The sequence below is a fragment of the Scylla paramamosain genome, chromosome 23 (genome assembly GCF_035594125.1).
Source record: "Scylla paramamosain isolate STU-SP2022 chromosome 23, ASM3559412v1, whole genome shotgun sequence".
Taxonomy (NCBI): Eukaryota; Metazoa; Arthropoda; class Malacostraca; order Decapoda; family Portunidae; genus Scylla; species Scylla paramamosain.
This window is the reverse complement of record NC_087173.1, coordinates 13,093,857-13,117,666: the sequence shown is the minus strand read 5'-3', so window position 1 is coordinate 13,117,666 and position 23,810 is coordinate 13,093,857. Positions and strand designations below refer to the sequence as shown.

Genomic DNA, 23,810 nt, shown 5'->3' with positions numbered 1-23,810 from the left:
TATTCATCTTTTTTTGTTCAACAAAACACTAGTAGTGAAAATAGTATGAGCAGTGGTGACATTTACAAAGGTAGATGTAGAAGCAATAATAATCGCTGTTGTTATCGATATTGTTAGTTGCTTGTTGTTGTTAAGGTTTGGGCGGAGGAAAGACAAAAAATCATTATTCCCTCATTATTTCTTTGTGGGTGTCTCAGATGTGTATCTCTTACCGCCACGGGGACGATTTAACTTTCACGTGCAAGTTCACCGACAAATTCTACGAACGGAAATCAGAAGAATAATACCGATGATATAAAGTGCCACAGCAGCCCAACAGAGAGAACATTCTTATCTCATTTTTCTCTTGACGCTCCCACTTGTATGTATCTGTCTGCCTCACCTATCTGTGTATATAGAACTTGAAGTCTTCTGTGTCTTTACCAGGATAGCATAAGTAAGGATAACAGCCTTTTCCAAAACTTCATTGCTTCATATATCATTAGTGTTTTAGTTGTTATTGTTGTTCTTGTTGCTGTTGTTGTCATCATCGTCATTATCATAATCATCATCATTACTACTACTACTAGTTCTTCTGCTGCCTCTGTTGCTGCTGTTGTTACTACTGTAATTATGTTCAAAGCTATTGTTCATGCACGTCATAATCATTGTCTCCATCATCGTCATAATCTTTATCCTGTTTCTTAGAATGTATTGAGCTAAATGGTGTCTCAAAATTCTGCTGAACGTGTTGAGAGCAGAAGTTCTTAAGAGTTCATAAGAAACGCGGTTGTTTTTATGATAGGAATTCTTATGATCATGTAATTTCTTGTGTTATAAAGAAACATGCGATCCTCGCCACTAAAATGAAGAACACTCCAGCCTTGTGCACTGTGGCAACAACATGAATGCGCAAATATTCACCAATACGTGACCCTTCTCGTCACCCTATATTTATACAGAATGTGCTCTACTTCATCTGCAGTAATAAGGACATCGTGGTTTATAGAGTATTGCTACGGTCTTGATGTCTGATAAATCAACTGTATGCGGTTTCAAAACCTGCCGCCTCGTCCCACAGGTCGTGACCGGCATCCAGTGTTTCTAAGCTGCTGCCTCTTTTTGTGTATTTATCTCTTGTCTGTCTTATGTTCCTTGTAGTGTTTTAATGTTGATTCTTATAGATCACATGGTACCTAGTGTATTATTACTTCTCTCCATTGGTTAAGAATGCGGTCAGTTCATTCAAACGTTTTTTTGTTTTTCTTAGGGTAAGTGAGGCAGTGCAGCGGAGTCTGACGGGTCAGTGTTGGTGTGGCAGTAGTGGTGTGAGGGTGCGTCGCTGTGAGCTCTGCCTGGCTGTGACTGGGCCGCTCCAGCCGGGGGTTGCCAGGATGGGTGGACGGACGGTCATTGCCAGGTAAAACAACAACAGCGGGCTGCTTGTGGAGGACACAGGTATGAGATGTGAGATCACCATCTCAGTCAGTAGCTAGTGTCTTATTAATTTTTTTTTTTTATCTATATTACGAAGTTAGCTAGGCAATGACCAGTATCTGCTGTTGCCATCCTGCGATACTAATTTGCAGCATGCGCCATGGCAAGAAAAGATTAAAAAGACATACACATTACTGACCCAAAAGATTGTGAACAATAGTTACATTCCTCATCGGGTAATTGTAATCCCTGAATGTCAAATCCTAAGGTAATACTTCCCAGGCAGCAAAGTTATGAAGTCAGAATTGTTGCACCGATACCTGAGGAACTGTATGATAGAAATGATGCACCAAGAATTTATGATGCGATATTGGAGAGAAGCAGTCTGCCGCTGTGGCATTCTGAAGAACATTTTTTTTTTTTAATGTAACGAGTCCCTTTTCAATGGCATATTCCTGTCCGTGTGTGTTACCTGAATTTTTTCTACATTTCCTCAAATCAAAGAGGTGCTTAACTAGTTTTCGACCCACGCTTATCAAAATATGCGCATCCCAGATGTCAGTTGGTTGAGCGGGTCACTTGTGGTTCCTCTTCCCATGATGATTTTGACTCCCCCCCCCCCCCTCTCTCTCTCTCTCTCTCTCTCTCTCTCTCTCTCTCTCTCTCTCTCTCTCTCTGCCTCCTTCATCACGTTTTTCTTACTCTCTCCTCTGCATCATTTCTTTTTCAAGCTTCATTCTTCTTCCTTCTTCGTTACTCATCATTGCACGTCAGCTCACCCTCCTCTTCCTCTGCATCCGCCGCCACTCTTGTTTCATTTCTCCCTCTTTCTTGCTTGACCCGATCCGTGTCTTCTTACATCCCCGCCTTCAGGTTTCCGAGACATAAATCTTAACGTTCCCTTTTAACATTTCCTCTTAACGGAGCCATACCCTTCCCCCGTGACGCTTCCAGTCTTCCTTCTTCGTGGCTCTCCTTTTGCAGGTGTGAAAACTCGAGCTGCAGTTCAAGGGATCAAAGGATGCATTTAGTGTCATCAGTCAGTTTTACATTACTTCGTTTCCTTTTGAATTTCATCTCGTGTGGACTGTAGGTAGAAATTTAACTCTCCTTATGTAACCTTTATCTGAACTTATACAGAAATGTTTCTCCTTTTCTTACCTCTTTTCCCCGTACAGTTAAGTATATACCAGTGGCACTCCAGTTGTTAGCTAAATCCAAACGTTTCCCTTCCTCCGTCTCATTCTTCCTCCCATTTACATATATAGCAAGTGTATCTCAGTATCAGGAAAAAGGAAAATTTTTGAACGTCTTCACAGAACCGTGTTTAGTCATATACTTATTTATATACTTACTTATACTTATTTATATATACTTACTTATTAATGACTAACTTGGGTGACGTGGCATGGGTGGAGAAATGAAAGCTCGACTGCGTGGGGTGAAGGCCATTGGTGGGGTTGGTCAGGGCGCAAGGGAAGGGTAAGTAAGGGCATGGGTGGAGCTCGGGCAAGAGTAAGGGGTCATCAAGACGTGAAGGCAGATTGAGGGATAAAAGGAAATGGAAGTAGAGAAGATACGGATGGGTGAGGGCGGGACATGTCGGAGCCGTCAGGGTATGAGTCGTGACCTGGGAGAATGGGCAGGGCACGAGAGAGAGAGAGAGAGAGAAACACGTGCCTACTGGAGCGTCTTCGGGAGATGGTAAGGGGAAGGAAGGGGGGGAAGTGCTGGGATGCTAGGGAGAGGAAGGGGGAAGTGGAGTGGTGAGTCTTGCTGACAGTTAAGAGCTTGTCCGCTTATCTACACTTATACTTTCTCGTACTTAATTTTGGCAGATATTTATGTTATATTTACTAACCAATGCGTTTGTAACATAAGCACTTGTGTAAATGATATTATACTATTGAAAGCAATTGCAAATCCCGTTTTTTGTCAATAGAAGTTACAGTCTTCACTTTTGACAATTCTATTTTCGATGACTAGAAAAGTATGCAACCAAGGATAAAGTCTAATTGCTTTACGTCATTCAGAACCTACTTTCTTAATATTACTTTCGCATCAGTGATATTAATTTAAATTACAGGCGGGTTACTCGTCATTATCAATCCTGTGTAGCGAACGAAGCAACGAAACCCGAAATCCGAAATATTGACGGGTACGAAGGTTGAGGAAAGGTCAGGGTCGGGAACTCGAAACGTCTCATTTTCATTCGAGAGGGCTTCGGATTCTTGTTTTATTTCTGTAGGGTTCACTTGAGTCTTAACCTTTTTATTTATTTTTTTTTTCCATGAGTGAGTGAGTGAGTGCGTACTTTCAAAGCTGCACCAGGAGGGATAGATGGACAACTGCATGTGCAAGTTGGGTGCGGGACTCTTAACATTGGTTTGCACTGAGTCAGTCACATGAATCTTTATCACTCTTGCCCACGACTATGATGGTGAGGGAACAGGTTATCTGGGGGAGTGTAAACGTGATGAAGCGGGACCCGGATATATAAGGAATATGAGACCACTGCATTTTCATTTACTTTAAGATTAGAAGTTACTTTATTACTAGATGTTAGATGCTAATTATAGCAAGACGACAACAACACTGATAATGTATAACAAAGAAATGCAGCAGTAGTTAATAAACTAATAAATAAATTAATAAAAGTGTGTTAATATACATAAATAGCTAATACTGCAATAACAATATTAATAACAACAACAGTTACAACAACAACAACAACAACAACAACAATAAAAAAATAATTAAAAACAATAATAAAAACAACAATAAGAGCAACAGCACTCATTACTCCTAACAATCAGCTCGCTCTCTCACTATTAACGACACCAATCTCCCCTTTTCACCAGAGCATAACAGCCCACCAAACCATCCAGCCCATGCACAAAATCCCAACAGAGGCTACGATCAACTTTAAAAAAAATCAACGTGGTATTGCTTGAAGTTAATGAAGAGAAACAGAAAACCCTAGTCTGGTGAAAGATTGAGGGTTTAACTGAAATAACGCAGCGGATTACACCTACTAACAAGGCTCTGTCTCGTAATTTACTGCCGGGCCGCATTGATCGAACCCGCGCCGGTGGTGAGTGAAGCGTGCACAAGGACCTGATGTAGAGGCGATGCGAGTACCCACCTTTGTTGTCCTCGAATCAAAGGACGATGGGAGTATAGGTTGACCGCGTCCTGGCTGCCGCGGGGATTATGGTGTTCCTTTATTGTGTTTATCATGCGTTATATTATCCTCTTAATGGCTTTGTGTTAGAGGATTTAATACCACCAATGTACTTATTTTTCTCTCTATATCTGTACTTTTTTTCCTGGTCTTTGTTAACGTTTTAATTGATTTCTACCCGTGTCTCCTCATTTTACCGCCACAAGCATGTATTTTGATAGAAGCGTAAGTTTTGGTGTAGGTAAACGTAAAACTACACTGGGCTGGTGTTTGATAAACTTAGGTAAGTCAGCCTTTATACCCTCCATTTGTGTTTATAGAGGGTAAAAGAAAGAACAGGGATAGGAAGAGAAAGGAGAAGGAGGAGGAGGAGGAGGAGGAGGAGGAGGAGGAGGGTCAAGCAAAGGAAGAGAGACAAGAAAATAACAGGGAGCGAGGAACGAAGAGTGGGGAAAAAATGCACTGGAGGGGAGGAGGACGATAAGAATTAAGAGGAAGTGGGAGGCAAAAAGTGTTCGTGGTTGGTGGCGGCGGTGGAGAAAGTTGAAGGAAATGAGCAAGGTATACAGTGCTTAAGGGAGGACACGGCATACATGCATCTCCTGTCACTGACCCTTACATCATTCTGAGTCGCTGATGGAACATGACCAAGGCTAAGGCATATAAGAGGGCAGGGAGAGAAAATGGGAGACGACCTGGAGTGTCAGCGTTGGTTGCTGAGGGAGTTACTGCTTACGGTGAGAAAGAGCAGGGTAGTGAAAGGACGGAGTGTTTATGCCAGGCAGCGGTGATAACATCGTAGATAATCCCCATTTCCGAGGCCTTATTTTAGTCTTATCTCCCTCGTACTTTACGGTCTAGAATGCCGGTGTGATATTAAGGGCTAATTAAGTATGTGACTGTGATCATTGACGACTCGCTGGTCAGATTGCAGTCACCCCGGGCGCTACTGAGGGAGCCCCGCCCGACAAGACAGTAGTGATGCACGCCAGCCCCTCCTCCCATGCTCATCCACCTGCAAAGCGACACCTGTCAGAGATTAAAAGCTGGTAATTAATCTCATTGTGACAGATTCTGTGAACATAAGCAGAAGTGGACACAGTTCCAACCAGCATTAAGACGTTCATTGGGTTTCCTGCGAGCTGCGAAGACCATTGAGATATAGTATACTGAAAATCACCTTAGATTTATTCCTCGCGCCTGTCTGAGCTCACAAGCATCAGCATAAAAGTAATTAAAGTACTCTGGCAGGATTTAAGCTTCGAAAACTCTTTTAAGTACTTTTTAAGAACACTTCATACAGGGAAGCTACTGAGAAAGCAGATCCGCCTCGGCAAAATAAGACCAGGGATTTATTTGCCTTTTTTTTTTCTAGTTAAGCCAGACAGGCAGCATTCCCCGGGCGCTGGCGTGCCGACCCTGGCCAGAGCTGGGGAAGAGAGGATAAGCAGGAAACGTTTGACTCTATGTTCACTTAGAAGATATTTATGTTCAGGTACACACACACACACACACACACACACACACACAGACGTTGCTATACAAAGCCTACATAGAAAATTAGGTATCTTACTCTCCCAAATGCAGATTGACGAGACGCAAACAGGAAGGTGAAGGAGACAAGCCAGCCTTGTTACTTGTTTACCAACACACATACAAATATACAAACATAGATCCACGTACAGTACATGCAAATGGACTGACTAACTGACTCACTCAACATTATTCAGTGACTCGTGTATAATGTACACGAGTACTTCACATAATGCAGATAGGCAGGCCAGCTGGTAGCCTCATGTAACGTTGTGTACAAGTACTGTCACGCACGTATTCATACCTACAGTACATCAGCACACACACACACACACACACACACACACACACACACACACACACACACAAACAGGACTCCCTCTGTACAGTCGTTAGTGCTACATTTAAAAGTTAGTCCATTTTTCATTATTTTCAGTGTCACTTTCCCCCTCAGTGTCGTAACCATGAAAGCATGTGACGCCCACACCATTCTCACCCCGACCTTGCCCAGTCCTCACCTCCCACACGCTACTCTCCCTCCGTAATAGTGATACGTGACACTTCATAATGTAGTCTTATTTTTCGCCTTCACGAGTTTGGGATCTAGTACAAAGAATATTCAGAGGTGCTTTCCTATTTCTTCTACTTTTTTTTCATCTTCTTTATCTTCTTCTGTTCTTGTTTTCTTCTTGTCCTCCTTTTCTTTTATTCATCTATATATTTATTTATTAATCTATCTTTTTACTCCTCTTCTCGTTTGATACGTTAGACTTGTGGAGAAAAATAACGGAAAGTAATACACGATATTCGGTGGTTATGTGTACAAAAAAGTGTGTGTGTGTGTGTGTGTGTGTGTGTTAAGCGTGGGTGTGTTCATGACGGTCCCCTTGTGCGCGGCGAGCCTCTGAGTGGGTCATCTGGCGGGTGTAAGTGTTTGCTGGGCGTCCTGAGAGCGAGAGATGGAGCTTTAGGGCGCACGCTTTCTCTCTCTCTCTCTCTCTCTCTCTCTCTCTCTCTCTCTCTCTCTCTCTCTCTCTCTCTCTCTTGTCCAAGTTAGAATTTATTCCTGCATCTGACAGCCTCGCCCGCACACTGGAGTAATTATAGAATTAGTGTGACCTAAGACGGTAAATGGTTGAACTCAAAATGTCATGTACAGCGTGTTCGGATGTGTTGTTAAGGAGGATGCTTGAAAGTAGAGCCATCGGAAGAATATAAAGCTGCATTGTATCCAGTCTTAAATTTCACCAATAATATAATCAGGCATGTAATCATGAAAATAAATTTGTTGTCGCTTGTTGCGTGTATGTTAAAGTCTTCATGTCTCCCTCACATTCCGCTATATATATCAGAAAGGATCAAGAAGTGACACGGGTCTGAACCGCACGTCACTGTAGCCTCTCGGGTACGAAGGTCCACTCGTCAGGCAAGCAAATGTACAGAACGATGCCTTATTTCACTGGCCTCGTGGAGGTTACCGGACCTCCTGGGGGAGGCCACCATGGCGGACCGACACCCAAACATCCAATTAAGGAATTGAAGAGAAGGAGACTCAGAAGGAGAAGGACCCTCGCGTCTGACCAGTATGGCCAGAGCAACCTTTACTCACATCAGCGTCTACTTAGCGAATATCTAGTACCGCTAATGAAAGGCAAGGTTGAGGGAACACCAACGGAGCTAAACAGTTAACCCCGGCAAGTTACCTGCTGGGAGTCTGTGTATCTAGGAAATCTGAGAGTTGAATTATTAATGTAGAATCAGATGTGTGGCCCATGTGTGAGAAAGTGAGAGGTGAGGCGCTGAAAGCGAGGAGGGGCGACGCCGCCAGACACACCCTGTTTATTACAGGGTCGTCTCAGGCCCGGCGGGCAACTCTTTGTTCGACGACTTCTTTATGAGTGTTATATTTTCGCTCTCTGGGCGGAGCTGTTGCCAGTCTTTTGGACGGACAGGCGATCCTCGTGGGGTGGAAAGGAGTGGAGGAACGTGAGACTCAGAGTATCATTTCCTGTTACTTGATGTCGAGGTTAGTGGAATCTACTCGCCCTGCATTAAATAACGAAAGACTAGAAGCTGTCACACTTCAGTCATGAGGATATACGAGACCAGTGTCGCCTTTCCTGCATGCCATGAGTGTGCTTTTACCAGAGCACTTACTTTGTGTTTTGTGTGTTAGCAAGGTAGGCAGTCTGTGGATCTCAGTCCACTTAAGATAAGTATTTTATGAACTAATCTTCCGAGAAGAGTGGCGAAGTGTAAACACAGGATGATACATTGACCAGAGGTTTAAGTCCACAACCTGAGCCCAGCCACCATTGTAGTAGTTATGACTGGTCTCGCCTTAACACAGATTTAGAGGTCGTCAAGTGATGGGCGGCGGTGGTCGACATGGTCACCGGTGAGGGTCTTTATATGGGTTTCCTTGGCGGGGCTTTCGTTGCCGGAGATTTCTCATAACTCAGACTTTCCTACACTGTTATTTAGTTGATGAAAATTATATATCATGCCCAATTTTTTTTCTTTACATAACCTTTTTTATGTTAGCGTTCAAGTACTGTAATAAAGAAGCGGACAGACAAAAAGAAAATAAGGAACAAAAGTAAAATGAGTGAATATGTAGACAATATTTTTTTAGTTTACAGACAGGGAGGTGAAGCTCGCAAGATATCGAAGTTTACCGGAAAACGTTCCCAAAGACATCATGTTTTTGGAGCAGGATATTGGCAGGATTTTTCGAGCGGAAACCAGACCGGTGATGAGGCCTGGGTTGTTGAAGGAATCGAAATTAAGGTGCCGCCCTAGGAGTTTGAATACTGTCAGAGCAAGGGAACGAAAGTTTAAAGGAGTTACTCAGAGAGAGAGAGAGAGAGAGAGAGAGAGAGAGAGAGAAAGGACACAGACAAATAGAAACGAGACTCTAAAATTGAAAGAAAAACATCGTCAGAGTTCAGACAATTGAATAAGAACGAAGATCAGAGTGAGGGAGGGAAATGGAGAAGTGCCACCAGTGAGATGCGACTTCCAGCATGAGAAGAAGGAACAATAAATGCTACTGTACTGATAACTGGAAGACTGGTGGCTCTGAGTAAATGTGTAAAGGAGCGAGGACGAGAGGGACTGCTTTCTTTGGGGGTGACTGGGGACTGCAGGAGATTGTTGCCTACCAGGAACCAGGAAAGTAGATAGAGAGAGATCAGGTGCCAAGGCTAGAAACCTCACCAGCTGCTACTCATAATTAAAGTTTACATTGTGTGTGTGTGTGTGTGTGTGTGTGTGTGTGTGTGTGTGTGTGTGTGTGTGTGAATATTATAAGGAAGCTGCTATAAGTTTATGTGGTTGCAAAGGGCTGTAAATCTTAGAAGAGCTTATTATTTTTATGAAGCTTTATGTTGTTTCAAATGTCTGAATTAAACTGTTATTATTACATGCGGCTTTATGCGGCTACAAATGTCTTAGGGAAACTGGTGCTATTTTATGTGGCTTTATATTGGTGAGCATATCTTAAGAAAAAAAAATTGTGTTGTTTCATGTAACTTTACTTAACACCTGCACACTATTATCCGCAAATTACCGTAAACTTAATTTTTCCGACTTACATTCTACACATATTCCCTTCTTTACGCATTGGGTGCCATTAATAGAAAACCTACAGTCGGAAGCTTTCCATAATCACCGGCATTTGAACTCTTAAGATGTTACGTCGCTCGCTAATTCGAAACACTGTACTTGGTTTCTTAAAGTAATACATATCCAGTCACTCTTAAAGAAACCCTCTCTTCTGAAGGCTGGTGGCGCAGGTGGTACGCATCAGTGTCTCGAGGGTTGATTTAGTTACAGTGACGTAACGTTGAGCACCACTTTTTTCACTGGTTTCTCCTCTTGCTGTCAAAACTCTCACCCTCTCCTCTCATTCCTGCCATATTTGATCCGACCTTCATGTCTAATTGTTGGTGTGTGTGTGTGTGTGTGTGTGTGTGTGTGTGTGTGTGTGTGTGTGTGACGAAATGTAACTAAAACGGTACTTTTTATGAATGTGCTTCCTTGTGAAAAGGTTGACGTGCAGTGGTAGTGTGTGGCTGACGGTCGACACGAGGTCCTGATGCGTGTTTGTGGCTGAATCCCTTTGCTAAGCCATGTTTGATTGGTGAGTGGTGAGTAGAGCTTGATGGTGCCAGGGGAAAAATCGTAATGGACGGGACCGGTTCGGAGTGGTGGGTGTCATCTGGGGGCAGGGATTGAGGCTGCAGCGATGTGCAATGTGATGGCGGGTCAGGAGTGATGGGGCACGCTCGGGTTAATGGTGGTGGCAGCTTGCGCAGGACTAAACTCCGTAAGCTCGCTTTATCTTAGTCTGATAATATAAAAGCATTTCATTGTAAGTTGCCAAGACGCCACGGTTCAGTGGAGACGCAGCCTTAACGCTCAAACACCCGTGGAGGGAGAGAAACTATTGAATTGAAACTCGAAAAAAAAGAGCAAACCAGTCTGAAGCTTTTATTTTACCTTGTCTCAAATATAAAATAAGAAATTGAAAACTTAACCTGTGATATTTTATAGAGGACATACTTAAGACACCAAAAAGAACGACCACGACTCTTTTTTTCTCAGGTCTTCAAAATATGTAAGCAATACTGGAAATAAATACTTTTTGAGAATTTCCCTCTGTTTCGGCATTATTTTCAAAGCATAATTTTCATACTTGCTTTATCTTGGCTTTGAGTTGAAGGTGAAAGGCGTTCTTCCTTGCACGCTATATTTGTGTTACTCTTTCATGTCTTACTGAATCTCACGGTAATCGTCAATTACTTAGGAACGCCAAAGAGGAAACTTTCGGATAACTTTCGTTTCTGATAATTGGTAGTAAGAGGAATTTGCGACGAGAAGCACGATCCTTAGACCAGACGGAATGTGTAATGGAGAGAAATATTGTGTAGTTGAGCAGTAGTTTTAACAGAAATTTTAACTCTCTCTCTCTCTCTCTCTCTCTCTCTCTCTCTCTCTCTCTCTCTCTCTCTCTCTCTCTCTCTCTCTCTCTCTCTCTCTCTCTCTCAAACTAAGATCCCTCATACACTAGCTATAAACAAATGACTAATATTTACTTATTTTTATTTTTTACATAACTGACGAATTTGATCAATATCACGTCTTCGAGTCACGCTATATAGATTTTCCATGCAGTTTATTTCCCCCGAAGGATTGAGTGCGGCGTTGTATTTCCCCCAACACCTCTTCCCTCGCGGTGAGGCAAGAGGGAGTGAAGGAGGGAAGCCCGCCAGCCTTTCAATATCACTTCCCCCACACCCTCCGGAATAGACCATTTCTTGTGTATATTCGATAGTCAGCAGTGATATCAGTCTTCCGTGGTATTCGATACGCAACTCGGGCTTTATGTAACTGGTGTGTGTGTGTGTGTGTGTGTGTGTGTGTGTATGTGTGTGTGTGTGTGAGAGAGAGAGAAAAATAATGAAATTGGCTACAAATTAAATAGGTGAATGGATAGATGTGGGGATACTTCGATAGATAGATAGATAGATAGATAAATGAATAGACAGTTAGACAAACAGACATATAAACAGATACGAGTAAATCAGTAGAAAAAAATATATATATAGACAAACCGCTAACCCTCGCAGCCATAGCAGGTTCCGACAGAAGAACAACCAAACCTTCACGATCTACACACATACCATTAACACCACCGTAATAGTTTGCCTCTTGTCCTCCCTTACAGCGTGCTGGCGGCCATGCTTGGTGTGCTCATGATGGGTGTGCTCTCCCCTAACGCCACGGCCTCCATCTTCCCCGCCGTTAACACCGCCGCATCCAGCAAAGGTAAAGTCAACACTAAGCCTTTTATTGAGCAGACGGGAACTTTGTGGTAGAAGGTCAGGCTATCGTACTCGGCCGACCAGTGTGATATGGACTTCTCTTTGTTGTTCCAGAGAGAGAGAGGGAGAGAGAGAGGGAGGGAGAGAGAGAGAGGGGGCGGGATATGAAAGCTGATCAGAGCTACATGAAAAGTGATTAATGTAGATGAAATTAAACTGATCCCCAATTGTACCGGGTCTGCATTTCGCCCAGTCTGACAAAGGATGCGATGAAAGACTATTCAAAGTTAGCTTGCCTATACCTATTGTCTTCCATAATAAGGTAACTGCACTGAGCCCCAGAATGAAAACGATACCGATTGGTTATAATAGTGATAGTGTTTGTGTGTGTGTCTGTGTGTGTGTGTGTGTGTGTGTGTGTGTGTGTGTGTGTGTGTGTAGTTTCGCTTGGAGACAAAAAAAAAAGTCATGTAAAAAAATAAAAGTATTGATTAAATTTATGGCTTTTACAACAACAAACAAGTTAAATCGAAACAAAACTAAATCTATCAACTTCGCAATTATGAACATCCTCAAAAAACAATCGAGTATTCTCGGATCTTACACCAATACACAAAATGAATCGAGCGAAAATTACTAGTCTATTTATAATCATGAACATCCTTGCACTGTACTACGAGTCAGTCCGTCCCCTCCATTCGCTCTGTCCCCTCCATTCGCTACCCTTGACACCGAGGCTACAGAAAGTAAACACTAGCAGAGCTAATGGCCGGGCATCCCTCAGCCCCCTAGCGGTGTTGACGGGGAAGGAGCGAATAGCAGCAGCAGTAGATACCCACGCCGCCAGAGGAAGTGAAGTGAAACTGGGTTAGCATACACAGTGGAGAAGCGATGAAGTGAGAGAGAGAGAGAGAGAGAGAGAGAGAGAGAGAGAGAGAGAGAGAGAGAGAGAGAGAGAGAGAGAGAGAGAGAGAGAGAGAGAGAGAGAGAGAGAGAAAATGTTCATATTTATGGGAGTCTGTTTGTTTTTCTTTTTTCCTTTTGCTGTAAGAATAATATAACACACACACACACACACACACACACACACACACACACACACACACACACACACACACCCCAGACAACTATCATCAACTATTTTGAGTCTAACACGTCATACTAATAAGAGTTACGAGCCAGTAAGTCCATCCTCTCTTCTATCTATCGTCTGTTCTACCCACATATCAAGTCTCTCTCTTTCATTTTATTCGTTCATTATTTTATCGGAGTTTTCGTAGTGGAATTCGTATTGAATCTTAACACGAAGCTCCCTGTTCCTCATTTCGTACATTAAATTTTATGAGTAAACGGTTTGCTTTTATTAACTTAGGAGATTTGTTAATACTGTATCCACAAGTCATGCATAAAGAGTCTGTGGTTATGTGAAGCAAGTACGTACGAGCTTAAGATAAAACGTGACTTTCATAAATAAAGAAAACACGTATTTTCTTGTACTTCTCGAGGGTGATCGGAATTTGAAAAAAAAAGTCTCATTCATTCATAATAAAAGGAGAAAAATTGGGACGAGTAATCTTAGACTACTTAGAATCTGTACATAAGTAAGGTAACTAGACCAACAAATATACTACGCGACGAAAACAGAGGGAGAAAAAAGAAAAAAGAATTTAAACACTGAAGCAAAAATTCAGAACTGACAGAGAAGATGGATGGGTGGATGGACTGAACAGATGAATGGATGTTTAGTTTGTACAAGAGCCTCCGCCCTCCTCCCCCTCTTTGGCTGACGAGCGGCGCAGAGGTGGTGGCGTGAGGCCCATGCAATGTGTTTCCCACGCGCCTAAATGTATATGGATCTAATTGATTCAAATGTAAGGTCATGCGCTCCCTGCCAATAAATTATAGTCCCATGATTTATGCTTCATTCTTGTTTCGTGTGTGGGTGTGTGTGGCATAAACCCTTGCGTTAATTTTCATCATGAATAAGGGACATTAGTCATCTTAAAGCCTTTCTCTGCTAGATAGTTACATTTATCTATAACTTGTAACACATTAATTTTTTTTGTACTGAAGCCTTTTGAATAGTTATGTACCTCACAAAAAAATTAATTAGCCCTCTGTTTTTTTTTCTACATCTCTATGCAAGCCATTTATACTCTGGAATGTTTTTTTTTTCCTGTTTCTGTATTTCCTCCTGTCTGCGACTTCAACTGTTTCGAAAAAGGAGTATCAAGACACCTCAGGAACTAAACTGGCTTCTCTCTCTCCCTTTCTTTCTCTCTCACGGTTCTCCTATTTCTATTCTCTCTTATGAAGCAGTACTCGAGTGGGTTTTTAAATACACTTTTTTAACCTTGACCGACCGACCTCATATATTGAAAAGGAAAAATAGTGTTGTGAATGACGGCTGGAGTTAAAAGGGTAATGAATATAGATTAGTAACCATCATGATCATCACCAATATCACCAGCGCCAGTACCACGACAGTCACCACCACAATCACTGGCACAATCACCTTCACCACCATTTCCTGGATCTCTGTAATCGGCGCTGTAATTTCACGACTCACTAACTTTGGAGTTGACGCCACACTCTCGGGCGGTGAGGGATACATCACCCGTGCCAGTCACTGATAAGATGAAATGTGTGTGTGTGTGTGTGTGTGTGTGTGTGTGTGTGTGTGTGTGTGTGTGTGTGTGTGTGTGCCTGTGTATGTGTCTGAGTGTGTGTGTGTGTGTGTGTGTGTGTGTGTGTGTGTGTGTGTGTGTGTGTGTGCCTGTGTATGTGTCTGAGTGTGTGTGTGTGTGTGTGTGTGTGTGTGTGTGTGTGTGTGTGTGTGTGTTATAATAAACAACTGAACTAAACTCGTATGGTTTCGTTTCCGTATCTATATTTGTCCAGTTCTTCGTTAAGTTCTATTCATTTAGTTTATTATTCTCTCTCTCTCTCTCTCTCTCTCTCTCTCTCTCTCTCTCTCTCTCTCTCTCTCTCTCTGTGTGTGTGTGTGTGTGTGTGTGTGTGTGTGTGTGTTTGTGTGTCGGAGTAACGAATGTAGCGCCCGTTCATATATCACCATCAAGTAGCAGGTGATTACATTCATGGAGGCTGCTCGAGTTTCCGTGTGTGGGGAGCGACATAACACCTGCCGGGCAGCCGCGGAGCCCAGGTAGCGGCGGCATCACTGTCGAAGGCGGGGATGAGGTCCTTTGAGACGTGGCCGATGAAGTAATTAACGTTCCAGGGGTGACGCTGCTTCCTTGGCTAGAGGGAACGAGGTGGGGAAGGAGGCAGGAAAGGGCCACACACGTTCATTCCTCTCTGTATTCCTTCCGTCCTCTTCCTTTCTTCCTTCGTCTACCGCCTTCTCTTTCTCTGCTCCATTCATCTACCTTCTCCCCATTCGTCTTATCTCTTCTGCTGGTTGTATATGTTTCAATTTAAGGCGTATCTTAAATACTATATTGATCGTAAATATTATGCTTTAATTAATTCCCTGATAGCATCCTTCAGTCATATTAATTTCCTCGTAGAATATCCTGCTGCGATGATATTTCTCTCGGCACAATATAGCGACACGTTGATAATGTTTTCATGGAATACTTTGTACATATTCCTTCCACTGTCTGCAGTTGGTAAAGACTGCTTCCAGTACGACCGTCTAATTCTGACCCGCATTCCAGATCTCTTACAGCGGCGGAAAGGAAATGGTTCCAGAGTAAAAGTAAAAGTCACAAGAGTTTCTGAAGTTACTTTGCGGAAAAAAATCTGTCTTGACTCTTGCAGAAAAAAAAAAAAAAAGGTAGGAATGAGAGCGTCGGGGAGTATGCAGAAGCAGGTGTGTCTCATGCGTGTTGGCGGCTGAGGGGAAGAATATATAATGTTCTCTACTCCTTGCTGGGGAAATGAGTGTGTCTATGGTGAAGTGTATCCGACTTTCGTTTTTTTTTTTTTATATATATACTTTTGGTCATAGTAAAGGTACAGTGTGCGATTGGGTGACTGTGGTGTGGGTGCTTGCAGTTAGTGGAGTGTCTCGGAGGTGCTTTGGGGCCTGAGCTAATGCAAGAAAATCAATGAGGAGAAAGTTGTCTGTCATTTGGACGATTGTATGAGGGAAAGGAGGAAAGATTAGAGCGAGAGAGAGAGAGAGAGAGAGAGAGAGAGAGAGAGAGAGAGAGAGAGAGTGTGTGTGTTTGTGTCTTTGCCGACGTCTCTCTGTCTGTCTGTTTCCGTGGGTATTTGTTTCAATGCATCACAGTCTGTCGTCCCTTTTGTTTGTCCCTTCTGTCTGTCTGTTGGCTTTCGTCTTGTTGTCTTTTGGTGTTTGTATGCCTGTGTCAGTCTGTCAAGGTCTGTTTGTTTGTTCGATGTGTTCCTGTGTACCTAAGTCTGTGTCTGTGCCACTGTCAGTATCTGGATTGTTATCGAGTTAGGCAGCAAGGCTCATGAGACTTGACAGTGGACACACATGGCGGGTTTAGAAGCGTTCCCCGACAGGTGCCGCCAGCTGTCACAATACTCGCCCTTGTGTTTGTTTTATTTTTTACTCGCTGACTGTGCCGGCATCGTCCCATCCTCTTCACGTGTGTGTGTGTGTGTGTGTGTGTGTGTGTGTGTGCTGACATACTAAAGGAAGCTAAATTCTAGAGTCAGCTTGCAAGAGAAAGGAGTTTATGCGTATGGCGTGCAAATGTTTTCTCGCTAACTTGCTCTTCGCTGAGAGTTTCATGATGATGCAAGAGTGCGGGAGTCACTTAACACATTCAAACTTTACCATCGCCGACTTGCTTTGTTTATTTTGCTGTTAGCACGTTTTGCCTCACTCAAGACTTCCTCATAATGGCCATGAGGGAGAGTGTTAAGTTGTTTACTCACCCGGGTGTCATCAGCGGGTATCGACTGCTCGTACAACCTCGCGCGCATTGCCTAGAGCCTCGCAGGGACAATAAAAACAACAGCTGCAGGAGGGTAAAGATAGTTGACAGCTCAAGGACGGACATTCGTCGCTTACATATTAGACACTTAGTAGAGCTGCTACTCGTAAGTTCCCAATCTGCACACTTCGTTCACATTTCGGAAAATGACCTAAAGCGTGAGTGTCTGCGCTCTATCACTACTGCCTGAGGAAACCCGGGGGCTTCTTTCATGAACTAATCTCGTAAGGAAATTAAATAAAGCAAAAGAATAAAAGAACGTAGGAGGCAATGACTCTTTCAAACGCACAGGGAAAGTTAAAAAAGGGGATATGATCTCTCGCCCTCCACTTGGGTAATAGAGTGGGAAGCTCGTCACGCCCCAGACGCTGTAAAAAGCCAACACTATCAGACGCAGGAGGCGGAGCATCTAACCCTGACTGCTATTTATGCCAGAGGTGTAAGTGATGCCGTTAAATCTCTGATGGGAAGTTCTCAAGTGCTGGCAAGACGAACCAGACGCTTCTCACGGTTGCATGAGTAAACAACATCACTCAAGACACTGCAGTATTTTTTTTCATCCTCCACTTAACGTACAGCGAGTGGAGTTCCTGCGTGAGATTGTCGCGGAATGAGGAATAGCGGGTATCATTTTCCTTTAATTATATCCATGAATTACTGGTTCGCATACGGAATTCCTGTTTCCCTTTTCACTCTAGGAATGGAAAATTTTATCTACAACCAGTTCGAGGCTCGTCGGCGAGAGCTATTGATCTGTGAACGACGGTCCCCCGAGGCAGCCCAGTGACCCACACACGCCGCCACTGAGAATAACATTTTTCTCCTCAACACTGTTTTACGAGAGGACAGTCGGAGCCGCGGTTTTGGCTTACAGTAACGAGGTTGTCAAAGTGATGCACGGGACAGCTAACCTACACGAGAGGATCTGTCGCCCTGAGGCTCGACCCTTAGACATGAAGGTGAAGCTTTTTGTATGTGTATGTGTGTATTTGTATGTGCATCGCATTCTTTTGTTATAGCGAGGCACTTCGGGATGTGAGTCAGGTTGAGCGAATTCAAGTAGTTATGTAGCTGTAATAACAGAGGTGTCACATAATTTCAGAGTACTTTTTGTTTGAAATTTCATGGAAATGTAAGGGAAATGGAAGTCTGCGGGACCCTCGATGCGTGTGGCTGGCTAACTAGAAGAATATTTTGTGTGTGATTGCAGCACCGTTTCTCAAGAATGCGTGACTAACAGATTTTATGACTTGCACCGAAACTGTTCAGAATTCTTGGCTGTATATAACCTTTTCGAGATTGAACCGCGGACCACTACTGACTGTATGACTAAAGATGACATCACCAAGACCCGGTTTGCTTTATGGCTTTCCATGCATTCAAGTCGGCACAGCAGTCCTTTGTAACCCGTGTACCGCTGGCCCGGCTGGACTGCAGTGATCACTCCTGCCTTCTGCCTTTATTGCTCCTAGGGAATTCCACCAGTGTAAGAGTAGCAATGAAAAATCTATACGTCCGCCATGCAATAACTAACACAGACCAACAACTTGACCTCGGACGAGTCTCAGGAGTACGACCCTTGAGAGTGATAACGTTCCTCTCTCTCTCTCTCCCTTCCTCCCTCTCTCCGTCCACCAGTGCCGTCACCAACATACTACCGGACCAACACAGCCGCCTCAGGCATCACGCCATTGCCCTCTCGATCATAAAGTAACATTCCAGTGAGGTCAGCACCTGGACGTCTGTGGAGGTAGTTTCTAGGGACGCGCGAGAGGAAGGTAGTGGAGGGCGGAACCCTTTTTTGGAGGTCATAAAGGCTTCCAGCAGAGCGAGTGACGGTGCCCTTGGATAGAAGAAAGAGGTGGAGAATCAGGAAAATAGAAGAGGTGTTCTTGTAGGAGGAGGGATAGAGCAAAACCTACGCCTAGAATAAAAATCAAGACTGAAGCGTATGGATGTGCAGAGAGTGAACGTAGACCAGAATGGGAGGCTCTATGTTCTTTTGCGAGGTACAAATAGAAGAATAAACTTAAAAATGTACCTGGCAGAGGGATGAAAGCCAGGTATCTCAGAATGTGCGGAATGACGGGCATGAAAACAGAGGGTAAGATACCATGAGAGGCGAGGAGGGGAAGGGAGGCTATGGAGCGGCTTGTGGCGGTCACGTGGAAGGCAGTGGGGCAGAGAGAGGTTGGTTGTGCAAGGGTTGTTGACGATCCCCCGAGACAACCGTTACGACGGCCCGAGAGAGAGAGAGAGAGAGAGAGAGAGAGAGAGAGAGAGAGAGAGAGAGAGAGAGAGAGAGAGAGAGAGAGAGAGAGTTGATGAATAGATACACAAGCATGCATTCACGTACTCTCTAGCTGAAAGACTGAGCGCGCGCGCGCACACGCACGCACGCATGCACACACGCACGCGCGCGCGCACACGGACACACACACACACACACACACACACACACACACACACACACACACACACACACACACACACACACACACACACACACCACGACTGCTGCGGATATAATTCACTTTCCAGACAATTTGGTCGTGAAAGACTGGACATGAAACGTGATTAGCCTGTCCACTGTTTCCACCCACTGCTACCCACCAGACATGCCACCTCTTGCATGTTACCGCCACCCGCGTCTTGTCGCTGACCATGTGAAGGAAGCTCCGCCGCGCCGCGCCTCTGGTGATATGGACAGGAGGACGGTAATCGCTTCCCGAACCCCTTCCTCGACCCCCTGCTGCTGCTTGTCATAAGTTACTGTCGAGCGCATGGAAATTGTATGGGCGGAAATTGTCGTATGTAAATTGATCCGTAAATTACATTGAGAGCATTGTGGCGAGGTGAATTACCGTGACGCACTGGATATGTTTATCTGTTATCCCTCCCGACGGGCGTGTTTAATATTCGAGGACAGCGACTTCCACTGGTTCTTGTGAGCGATGACAGCGAAGTGATGAAAAGTTTAGTGAGGGCGTGAGAGATTGTGGCTCATGGTTATTTCATCACGTATAACTCTTCACTTAAAATGGAAGGTGTGAATGTGCTACGGTGAGACGAACCAGCTACGTTTTTGCTCGCAGACTACCACATTCTCTTTTATGGTGTGATTAAATGCTACATAAATTACAAATGAAGACGTACAATGTTTTTGTGCTTAAACACTTTGGCCTGTATTCTCAAACGCATCGGCCGATCAAAAGAACTAGTCTTAAATGGTATGGAAGTGATTAGTCAGGTTTTCATGAGTTCTCTTTCATCATTTGTGATACAGAATCCTTGTTAAACTTTCACTAGAGTCATAAAAAGAATACTTTCAAAATCTCAGTAACTTTGGTTAGAACCTATTAAAAGCATTGGGGATAAGACTCCGAAGCGCTTGAGCCTACGGACGTGCTCAACGAGGTTGCCTCTCTCAGGGGGGGCGGCGCCTTGCTGGAGGAGGGGGGTCGGGTATTGGTCGGCCCGCGTAGTGACAGGATTATGTACGGTGTTTGTCCTGCCACGTTATTGGTTTCGGGTGTTAACTTCCTCGCTTATTGGCAGCGACGGCTGCTGCCTCAAACTTTTCAGCAGAGTTAACGAATCGGTTTCTTTTCCGTGAAGCACTCTGCCTCGAGGACCTCTCAGTCTTCACAGCCTTGGGTTCTTGAGAGTCCTGGTGTTTGACCGCCTCATATTTAGGACCACCTTGATCCTTACCTGTCCTGTGCAGGTATTCGGTGACAGGTGAATCGATACCTTGCGGTTTAGGGTTGTACCGCCTCTCGTGACTTATATGTAGCTGACTATGTAGCTGACTTGTTTTTTTTCTTTTTGGTAGGCGAAATAGATGTCAAATTAATTATAGTGATGTTTTTAGTTAGTTTTTCCTTTGTGCAGGTGTGACTGGCAGAGAATAATGATTAGTGATGCTTGTGGTGATGTCTGTTGAGGTTTCTGGTGTTGTAGGTGGAAGGTGATGATGTTAAAGGCAGTGATGAAAGTGGCAGTGATTCTTTTGAGTGTTCTGTCATATTTGTTAAAGTTTTCAGTTAATTTATCTTTGTGGTAAGTGAGATAGATAGAGAATAATTATATTTTTTAGGCTTCTCTTATTTTCTCGCGTTCTTATAAAAGAGGTCGAGATTGCACGTACAAATTTAAGACGACAAACCAAAACCGTTAGTTCAGCATTTCAAATTACACAAGTTTCATGTGTAATTTCATATACTGAGAAGCAGAGGCATTAATTTAATATGTTCCTTATTTGTTATGATGAAAGGTAAATAAAGTGACCTGGACATCCATCCACAGGTGCAGTAAAGGTCACGCCAGGACACAGCCACGAGGACTGTCAGGTCAGGGAGAGATACAGCATTCCATTCCTCTCCATTCTTGACAGCAGTGGAAAGGTCACCAATATTGTGTCAGAGTTTGAGGTCAGGGAGAGGAAATTGAGCCTGTGTTTAGAAATGCTTTGCTCTCACCAAGATTATTTGCAAAGGCCACAGAGATACCTAGCTGGGTTCTCAAGATTAATAATGTAGAAATGTTGTTAATCTATCACTAGAACCATTAAAACATTCTTGAAAACCCATATTATTTCATGATGAGTATTTTTTCAAGGCTACAGAGATACCTAACTGGGTTCTCAAGATTAATAATGTAGAAATGTTGTTAATCTATCACTAGAACCATTAAAACATTCTTGAAAACCCATATTATTTCATGATGAGTATTTTTTCAAGGCCACAGAGATACTTAGCCAGGTTCTCAAGAGTGTTTCTCCTGTTAATAATATAGAAATGTTGTTATTGTGTCACTAGAACCTTACAAACATTCTTAAAAACCTGTGTAGCTTCATCTAGAGCCCTTTTGAAATAGTGGAGGTCTGGCGCCGAGATGTTTCAGAGCGTAGGCCTTAGATGCATGAAAGGTGTATAATATTCATTGTGGTTCTTGAGCTGTGATAGTATTTGTCAAGTCTTGCTAATGATGAACTGTAGCAGTACTGTTGTCTGCACTGTTTACCACCACAAAGACTGACCTAAGTCTTGCTAATGATGAACTGTAGCAGTACTGTTGTCTGCACTGTTTACCACCACAAAGACTGACCTAAGTCTTGCTAATGATGAACTGTAGCAGTACTGTTGTCTGCACTGTTTACCACCACAAAGACTGAGGTGTGGTGGTTTATGAGATCCAGTAATACCATTCATTAAGTCTTAAACTATTAACTGCATCATCACTACTGTCCTCACTATTAAGCATAACAGGGCTTCACTCCCCTCACAGGGTTTGCTGAGGTTTGAGGCGCGGGGGGCAGTGCCGTCGGCCCTGTCGGCACTGAGGCTGTACAGAGGGTGCCACGCCCACCCCATGACGGTGCCTCGCTGCAGCAGGACGCAGGATGTCATTGAGCCCGTGCTGAGGCCCCAGTGGTGAGCAGATGGTGATGCTGCAGATGATACTGGCATGTTGAGTATTATAATTAGCCACAAACACTTGCTTGCTTACTTTCATGTCTACACAGGTTCGCTTGGTGCAAGGAGTTGGCACAGGAGGCGTCCGAGGCTGTGCAGAGCGGCCGTCTGAACCTGGTGCCACAGCTGCACAGGAGGGCTTGGCATAGCTGGCTGGACAACATCACAGACTGGTGTGTCTCCCAGCAGCTCTGGTGGGGCCACAGAATCCCAGTGTACCACATCACTGCAGCAGACGGCTGGGAGGTGTGGGTGGCGGCTGCTTGGAGGAGGATGCAAGGCGGAAGGCTGTGGAGAAGGAAGGTGTGTGTTTACCTAGTGTTAGTTTGGATGGTCTAATATATGGCAGAAATGTTTACTTTTTATTCTTTTTCCTTCAGTTGATGTACATTCTTTGTGTTGTATCTCATAGTGTGTTCCTGTTATCAGTATTTCCGTGGGGCAAAGCTGTACCTAATTGTAGTTTTCCCTACAGTTGAGGTGCAGTCCTTGTCTGTATCACCTTTATTAACCTACTCTGGGTACCCTTCTATATTTCTGTGAGGAAAAACTGCATTATTTTATATCATTCAAGTGTGTGTGTGTGTGTGTGTGTGTGTGTGTGTGTGTGTGTGTGTGTGTGTGTGTGCAAACCCTCATTAAAATAATAAACCTCATGTAGCAATAGATAATAAAAGTCTTGACGGCTACGGTAATAATCGCAACTTTCCGTCTTCACCCTGTGCTCCTCCCCAGGCACACCCTTGGCCTCCATGTCCACCCAGCAGGAGGAAGATGTTCTGGACACCTGGTTCTCCTCTGGCCTGTTTCCCTTTGCCTCGCTGAGCTGGCCGGGTCAGGGGAGGGGAGAGACCATGCCTGACCTTGCTCGCTTCTACCCAACGACCTTGGTGAAGACGGGTCATGACATCCTCTTCTGGGTGGCTCAGATGGTCATGCTGGGACTCAACTTGACAGGGAGGCTTCTCTTTAAGGTGAGGCCATCTGGGTCTTGCTCTCCTGGTCCTGTTCTCTGTTATTGATCTTGTTTTTGTTCCTTTGTCTTAGTGTTATCAGAAACTCAGGTAACTAATTGTAGATGTGTAATTAGTCCATATTTTCATTGGTATATAACTAAAATATCTGTTAATACTGTAAACTCTAGCATTACTAATTGTTTGATAAAAAGATGGAGATTTCAGAAGGCTAGTAATGTTTATAGGTGGTGATAGATTGAAAGAATTGACTACCTGCGTGTTACCTCTCCTTCCTCATATAATTTGATATTAATTGTTACCAGTATTGCCTGTGCTATATCACCTGTTATATGACCCTCCCTCCCCAGACTGTGCTGCTGCATGGCCTCCTGTGTGATGGTGGCGGCCACAAGATGTCCAAGTCCTGGGGCAGTGTGATAGACCCCCTGGATGTCATCAATGGGGCGTCCCTGGAGGTGTGT

At 43.9% G+C, this 23,810-nt stretch overlaps 1 protein-coding gene across 3 annotated transcripts; it reads left to right on the top strand.

Annotated features, from left to right (window-relative positions):
* The first annotated feature begins 821 nt into the window (after positions 1–821).
* On the top strand, positions 822–23,333 carry LOC135112241 (valine--tRNA ligase-like). Of its 3 annotated transcripts, none has more exons than XM_064026491.1 (6): positions 822–1,437; positions 11,865–11,965; positions 21,204–21,328; positions 22,185–22,330; positions 22,423–22,675; positions 23,108–23,333. In XM_064026491.1, the coding sequence occupies exons 2-6, from the start codon at positions 11,878–11,880 to the stop codon at positions 23,195–23,197; spliced, it is 702 nt and encodes a 233-aa protein (XP_063882561.1). In that variant the 5' UTR covers positions 822–1,437; positions 11,865–11,877; the 3' UTR covers positions 23,198–23,333. The 3 variants fall into 3 exon arrangements, with proteins under 3 accessions (XP_063882561.1, XP_063882559.1, XP_063882562.1); XM_064026489.1 differs by having other exon boundaries at positions 831–1,399; XM_064026492.1 differs by having other exon boundaries at positions 833–1,399; positions 21,204–21,247.
* The last annotated feature ends 477 nt before the right edge of the window (positions 23,334–23,810 follow it).